At 39.8% G+C, this 8,055-nt stretch overlaps 1 protein-coding gene across 3 annotated transcripts in view; it reads right to left on the bottom strand.

Annotated features, from left to right (window-relative positions):
• Positions 1–8,055, bottom strand: part of DMGDH (dimethylglycine dehydrogenase) — a 60,997-nt gene that overhangs the window by 52,712 nt on the left and 230 nt on the right. For all 3 annotated transcript variants that reach the window (XR_004423535.1, XM_033110667.1, XM_033110665.1), the window contains exons 2-3: positions 7,113–7,287; positions 796–894 (exon numbers count right to left, since the gene is read on the bottom strand). Coding sequence is in view for 2 of the 3 variants with exons in the window: in XM_033110667.1 (XP_032966558.1) it covers positions 796–894; positions 7,113–7,287 (274 nt within the window). In the remaining variant the exon portion in view is untranslated. The remainder of the gene's footprint in view (positions 1–795; positions 895–7,112; positions 7,288–8,055) is intronic.

The raw sequence follows: 8,055 nt of genomic DNA on the forward strand, positions 1-8,055 counted from the left end.
TGCCCTCAGCTTGGCCTGAGTGGTGGGTGGGCAAAGGCAAGGCCGGCTTCTCAATGGGGATGACCCGTGGGAAAGGTGGAGGGTGAATACTGAAATGGAGGACAGAGGGAATGGTTGTTCGGGCAGAGAGCCCAGCACATTCCAGAACTATAAGTAATTAAGAATAGCTGAAGCATCTGAGAGGAGCAAAGAGTGGCAAAAGAAAATGTGGAAAGGCAGCCAGGGCTCCTCCTCTGGCCTTTGTCCTGTAGACTGTGGGGAGACTTTTGACAGTTTCAGGCAAAGGAAATGGCATGAAAAATTTAAGTCGACTTCAGTCTTAGCCTATGAATGTTGCTTACCTGCCACTTTATTTTGAGAGTACTAATAAATATGAGAAGAGATAAAAATAAAAGTGAGGCGATTGTGGTGAAGTACTTTTTAGCCATGTGACAATCTGGCACACACTGGTGTCAGGCCCTTTGCAATCCAGTGGCTGAAAGGCTCTGATTTCTTAGTTTCTAGATAGAGTAACTAACTAAAGCTATTTTTGAAAGATGCTGCTTTTTATTTTTTCTTCATTAAAAAAATCAAGAAGAGCAGGGCCATACACTTCAAGAAATTAAATCGATCGTAGAGCAAACTTTAGAGGTTCTTACCTTGAACTCTCACCCGGTTTCTCTACCACATTAAACATTTCACATGCCATTGATGTCACTACACACAGCTCTACATGATGACATCAAAATCCTTCAGAGATCTTACATATTTCTGAGAAACTGACCTAAAAGACAATTTCAAGTTAAATGCATTTACCTGTCCAGTTTCTTCTTCCAGTTTCTCATAAAGTTTGATGCTATCATAATGTATTTTCTTCAAGTTTATTCCAGGATGAAAGTAAGTTGTTAAACCTGCCTTAAAAGTGGGGAAGAAAGGAAATACTGAACAAACATTAACGTTCTCAAAATGTTGATAGTTTATGTGTTAAGCAGGAGATTTATTGCGCGCAAGAAACGGAGCAGTACCAACCAGTCCTTTGGGATAAGAACACATCAGCACCCGTTTGAGCAGGCCAGAGCATAAGGCTTGTGACAGAGCTGTAAGAACCAATTTGAACCATATAAGTAAGAGCCATCCAACTAACATATACATTAAGTCCCTAAGAGTTATTAGGAAAAAGCGTTGTTTGACGGTTCGGCAATCAGACGACTTGATGGGAAGTTTAGGAATGCATGCTATTATTAGGACGACTATGGGCGTGTGGCACACAGTGTGGCCTCAAACCAGCAAATCACCTTGTTCCCTTAAGGAGACGGACTACGGCCCAGTGAAGAGTTTTCCTTGACCCAATCACTACCATTCCTTCGAACGGAACATCCTTCCTGTTCCATTTCCTGAAATTTCCAAAATAAAAGAGTTGGAAAATTCCTGGGAAATAGAGCTTGGTGAATGGGTGAACAGATTTTTGTTGTAGCTTAACCTTTGATAAGCACATAGATTATATCCCCACAAATACTTACTGATTAAATACCGAATAATTACTCTCAGGAAAATACATCTGTATATTGGCATGCCAGCCCCCCTTTTATCTACTCTGGCAGATGCAATGTAGTATCTAGACAAAGAATTCTAAACAGTTATATGAAGCAAGTTCTCTCAATTAAGTGTCTAGGGCCCCATTTTGCAGCTAGTTTATTCTGGAAATCTCATCAGAACACAGTCTATTCAAAATAAGTATTTATAAAGTTCTTCTCTGGTTGTGGTGGGCATTTGGTTCTCTTGAACTCAAAAACACCCCATTTAAAGTTCATGTATCATCCTTTATGGACCAGAATCCTCAGATTTCTATCACGTACTTGTTCAAGCTTTTGGACATATGCACAGCTAGTTATTTCAAAAAAATTCCTTGCCCAGCTTATAAGACCTCTCCTAGTACGGCTCCATTATGATGGACCTGCAATCAGGGTCCTTACCTTTTAGTCAAACACCCCATTCCCTTTTACAAGCTTGGCATCTAGTGTGCTTGTGAACCTTTCTAGCTCAATAATAGAGAATCCCTGGACTTCAGGTATCTGCTAGAGAACCCAACTTTGTCTCCCATGTATCTCCCATCAGTTAAGAAAACTGACATTCATGAGCCCTAGCCTAGGGCATTGCTCACCATTCACTCTTCTAGACCCTGTAATCCTAACCTAAGCCAGACCCCCAGAGAGTTATATGCTGTGCGTACTATATCAGTCCTCTTCTTCCCCACCCCAAAAGACTGTATTCATAGGATGAGTTAATGATCTTTCATCTGAAAGAGTCACCTGGGTTAGTTTTTGTAAAACTGTTATTCCAAACATTTAGCCAAATGTCCTTTGTTTAGGGAACAAATTTTTCTAGGAATCTCTGGTCAAGGAAAAGTTAGTCTTCCTTACCAAAATAGTATACTTATTTCCACTGCACAGTTCATCCTACCCTAGTTTCCTACCTGCTAGGACAGTCAGAAGTTAAGTCCTGAGCTTGATTTTTGCCAGGTACAAAATTATATTATATTATGTTATATTATATTATTTATTTATTGTATCCTATATATTTTTTTATTCATTGACTTTTATTTTTTCCTCTGGGTTGAAAACTTGGCGGCAACCATATCTGTGCTTTTATTAAAAGCTATTTGAATATAATGTCTGATGGTACTTATTGTTAATTTCTATGCCAGTCTTGCGGATGTAAGAAAAGTACAACATTTTTCTGTTCTGGGATTCAGCAAGGTTATATTAAATGGGAAGTCTGAAGAAGGAGAAAACATTGTCCTTAGCCTTCAAGATTTTATGGTCTGATTGAGGTCATGAAACTCTCATATGTGGACCAATGAAATCAAGCGCATATGATTAAGTGCCAGAGCATAGAAAGACATAAGAACTAAAAGAAGAAAAAAATGCTGGAAGGGTCACGGAAGTCTTCAAGAAGGACAGTGAAGGGGCTCACCTTTGATTTGAAGAAAGAAAATAGTTATTAGTTGGTGGAGAAGATCAAAGAGGGAAGATGAAACAGAGACATGAATCATCATTAGGAAGTATAGCTCTTTGAATAAAATAAGAATTTATGAAGCCTTATTGATATTAAATAAATAAATAAGGAGACGGATAAGCTCTTCTTTACAGTAGACTGACAATTAATAATGAATTAATGAAAGGAATGATGGAATTAGAAAAGTCATCTTCAATAATCTTTCTCCCTTTTTCACGAGGCTCTGCAGCCTCAAAAAGCCCAGTGACTGTTCTCAAGCCACACTATATCCCAGTGGCTTCAAATCTTTTATCCGTGCACTCACATCCAATTAAAAAGTTTGAGCATGTCCACTAAAATAGGTATATTTCCTTATTTTCACGATTTATAAATGTGTATTGACAGAGATTATAAAACACAAAAACTTGAAATAAATATTTTAAGTAATTTTTATCTTGTTTATTGTGTAGAAAAGCTTTCGAATAGTAAGCTTATTAATATTTTAGCAAGAGCTATGTGATTCATATATTTTATTACTAAAATATGTATATTGAATTAACCTTGGTAAAGCAGCAATTTAAAGGCCTAATTCTAGGTTTGTTTTATTTTGAGACTGTTTTGAATGGCTTTGATAGCTGAAGAAGCTACCTGTCATTTATACAAAGACCTAAGTGGGAGAAGTGCACTCTTTTGGCTGTACTCGGCATCTTCACACCACTTCCTCCATCCCAATTAACATCTACAGGAAGGTTTCTGTTGAAATTTGACTACTAATGCTTCATGTTCTCTTGTTCATCAGTTGGTACAAGCTAATTGGAAGTTCTGCATTTTTATATTTTAAATAAAAGAGTACACATCCCACTGAAATTCCTTATTTGGAAAAATTTTAGATGGGTTAAAAAATTTATCTTTTGCATATATGAAAGTTGTTCTAGGTGACACATGTCATTTTGTCCAGAAAAACGTAATAATAATGCCAACATTTCCAAACATCCCCTTTTTTAAATGCTCTCTTCCCAATAGGACTATTTTGCAAAAAAGCAGTTATTTCTCATTTATTGTAACATCACCTTTACTTTGAAAGGATGGTCTGCATCTATTTTTTTAATATGTATCTGCTGTGTAGAAATGACTGGCAGCCATCACTATAAAAGTCACTAAATTTGGGACATTTTGTAAAAGAAAAACTTTAAGCTTCACAACTCCTTTATTTATTATTATGAGATAACCAACAAACCTCTGTGTCGTACAGCACTCTCAAGGACAGTCCCTCTCTCTTTTATCACAAATTATATTATTTAAAGCCCTGTTTCTATAAAATTAATCCCAACAGTGATATCCTATAGCATGTGATCTGCAATATGTCATGATACACTGACGACAGTTACCCACATCCAAGGTGAGGGCTGTTTATAAAGATTAGTAAAGCTTAATTTCTTTTTTATATTTCCAGATAAAAATAAATAGAAAACTCTAGTATCGTCTCCCTTCATCCCAAATGGATCCTCTTGCAGCTTTTCTCCTCAAGCCTCTGAAACATCCACTTTCTTACCTCTCTCAGGGGCAGCCTCTCCTGGGGGTCCCATGCTCCAAAACTGCTTCCTGCTCAATCCTCTCCCCTTTCCCTCCATCGCTCAAGAAATGCTCCATCTTAGTAATAATAGTGTAGGGCACTGACAAAGCAGTCTTGTTAAAATATAGGAAAACCTCCGGATTTTTGGATTTGTGACTCCATTTTGAATACTCACATTGCAAGCTGTGCCTCTCTCCCTAAGCACCGATGGCCACACTCTCCAGATACGTTTAACCTGGAGCACATGATATACTTCAGTGAAACTGCCTTTATTTTTTGTATTCTGCCCCTGTAGCTTGCTCCCCAACCTTCCACATTCTCATAATGCTCCAACTATTTCTCTGTGTTAAAAAATGCTCATACATGGGATTTCTTCATGTTGCTCCTCAGAGGGAGCCTCCTAGACTTGCAAAAAGTCCTAGAATCAGTTTCCTACAGCAACCCTCTTTTCTTTATTCCTCAGGGGCCAAATAACATGGCGTCTGATGCCTGACTCCATCTTGAGCTCACACTGCACGAATGCCATTTTGTAAAGCATAGATAGCATATAACTTTGTTCACAAACCAGGATAATGCCGTTTCCCCCTCACTCTGGTGTCTCTTTGCTTAAGGGAAAATTGTTTTACACAGTTAACATTTAACAAGCTACCATATTAAAAACTTTGCCCACTTTTCTTAAAAGAACTTATGTTAAGGGTATGTAGTAAAATCATAGGGAATCCAGTAATCTATTCTAAAATGCAGGCCACACAAAACCAATCAAATAAAAATGAGCAAATAAGTAATTAAAATATTAAAGAGTGCATCCTCCTTAACACCCCCAAAGTGTTTAGCGGGTGTAAGCCCTCCCTCTTAGGATAATTCCACTTGCCTAAACTTCCCTCTGACTGCATTACTTGGACTCTTACTTGGACAGCCTCACGGCCCCCAAACGCACACATTTTCTCTGCTCTTTGAAGTAGCCTCCTGAGTCATCATCATTTATCCCTTTACCCCACTTGCCTCCTCATGGCACCGATTACTCTCCAGCACTCTGTGTTTTCTGTCTGCCCTACGGGAATGTGGCTCCACAACAGGGACTTTGTTTTGTTCACTGCTGTGTCCTCACGTGCTAGAACAGTGCCAGCTCGACACAATATAGGCTTTCCGTAGATATTAGTCTTTGTTGGTAGAGGGACTGAATGTCTAGTAAGGAGAAGTTACAGGAGAGCTATAGGAGGAACGCAGGCTTTCTTTTATAGGATAGCAAAAAGCTTACATAGAAAGCTTAGTTCAGGGAGGAGAGAAGAGCCGGGAGTGTTGGTGGCTTCCGGACCCCCTCTCTCAGGGCAGGAGGAAGCAAGCTGAAGGACAACTGGTGAAACAAAAGACATGTATGCGGGTGAAGCTTCTGAAATTACACTCAAGGAGGACCAGGAGCCTGGGCCTCTCTCCCAGACTGAGGTGTGAAGGGCTTGGAGGGAAAGTAAAAGAGGAAGAGGAGCTGGGCTTGGTGCGATTTTCCTAGGATCCTTCATCCAATCTGTGGGTGTGGTCTGACTATGTGACCGCTAGGACTCTGAGGCCAACTGGACTTAAATCTGGGCCACACTCTCCCCCAAACTAAGCTGGAGGCAGGCAGCCCTTTTTGTGCTCAAGCCTCCACCCCATACCTTGAGCAGGTTCTGGATGTCAAAAGGCCCCTAAAAACAGGGCTCCCTCTTCTCTCAGCAGAAGAAAGCTAATGACAGAAAGGAACGTTACCTATGTACAGAAAATTGAACTAACACTGCCCAACTCATCTGTAAATGGAAATCTGTACCTAGAGTCATAAAAACTTCCTCTCCCATCCTTAGCTAACTTCAGAAATAACTGATTTGGCAGTAGGAAAGCAGTGTCAATCACCTCATTCACCGGAGCAGCTTTCCATTTAAGCCCAGTAGTTGTGCAGCACTGGGACAACTGTGTGTACCATTAAATATCAGAGTCACTTGGTCATGTGTTTTTACATGAAAACTGGGTCACAGATTCTCACTCCTCATAGCGAAGTCTTCATGAAGCCAAGCTGGCATCTCACAGCACAAAAATAAAATCATCACTAAGTCAATAAATATAAAGGACGACTAAAGCTAGGTAAAGGGAGTATATATAGGTGAAGGTCTCGGTCATATTCAGGATCACCCAGCCACTATCCTTCAATACAACGGCTCACATTTACTAAATACTTAGCATGTGTTTAGTTACTTTACACATATTAACTCAATCTTCACGACAATCCTCACAGGTAGGTATCATTAATATTCCCATTTTACACATCAGGAAATGGAAACTTAAGTAAGTTGCTGTAAGTCACATGGGTAGAAAATCGCAGAGCCAGGATTTATCCAAAAGCCGTATGTTCAAGATAAAGACATTATAAATGTTGATCATTGCCTGGAAGTACACCAACCACAGTGGAACTGCACTTTCCCAAAGAATTGAAGGAAACACTCTAACGAGCTTACAATGGGGAGCTGAGAATGGGAAGGAAACTGATTTCACTAGCGCACAGTTCGCACATATGACATTTTTGAGGTGATTTTCTTACTGCATGCCAGGTAGATCCAGCAGTGAGCTCCGATTTCTCCAGTAGGACCACATCTTTCATCCCCGCTTTGGCTAGGTGATAAGCCAGACTCACACCAACACAGCCACCTCCAATTATCACTGTTTCTGCTCTGTCTTTCCATCTTGTTTCTGCAGATAAGTGTGGGTTGTCCTTTCTGGAAGACAATTTTTTTTTTAATGGTAGCTTTACTATGCTACGGTAGCTATAGTAATTATTATTATTTAAGATATCTAAAGCCTGACTTAAGCAATCTGGTTGCAGGAGGGAGGAGGAGGCATTTGAGTCCATTCCATATAATTCTGGTCCATTGTAGATAAATTTAGCTAAAGAATTGAACAGGTGAGTTTTTTTCCCCCCAAAGAATCTAGAGAATAATTTTTCTCAGTCTACTTAAAGAACACATTTATAATCATTTTATTCCATGAAAAAACCATAATCATCATGAAGTTTCGTGTCCATAAATCTTGGATCACGGCATCCCTCTACTGTTATCCAGGCTGAAGAAAGACAGATGGAGTAAAATGTTCTTCCTCACTTTGCTGCTTCTCGTTGTGGACATGTTCCTCTAATTATAATTACTGCTCAGTGGTTTAACATATTTATTTGCATGAGTGTCTTCCCAGCTGGATGGTGAGCTTCTCCAAGACATACTGTAAAAAGCGACGTGTAAGTAAGCCAAAGAAGGACAATAGAAACACCTGTGTTTGCCGACACACAGCCCATCTCTGGATAGATACAGAAGTCACTCTCACAGCTGACTGGGGAAGGGGATTAGGGTAGGAGAGACTTTGCACCGGGGACCCTTTGATACTGTTTTACTTTGTACGGTTGCGCACGGAAAAGAAAACAGATAAATCAAGAAGAAAACCGAATGCCCATCTCTTAGAGGCGGAAGCGCCCCTCACCCTGCAGTCTGCCTCAG

This window comes from Rhinolophus ferrumequinum, chromosome 7, assembly GCF_004115265.2.
Source record: "Rhinolophus ferrumequinum isolate MPI-CBG mRhiFer1 chromosome 7, mRhiFer1_v1.p, whole genome shotgun sequence".
In the NCBI taxonomy this organism is placed as follows: domain Eukaryota; kingdom Metazoa; phylum Chordata; class Mammalia; order Chiroptera; family Rhinolophidae; genus Rhinolophus; species Rhinolophus ferrumequinum.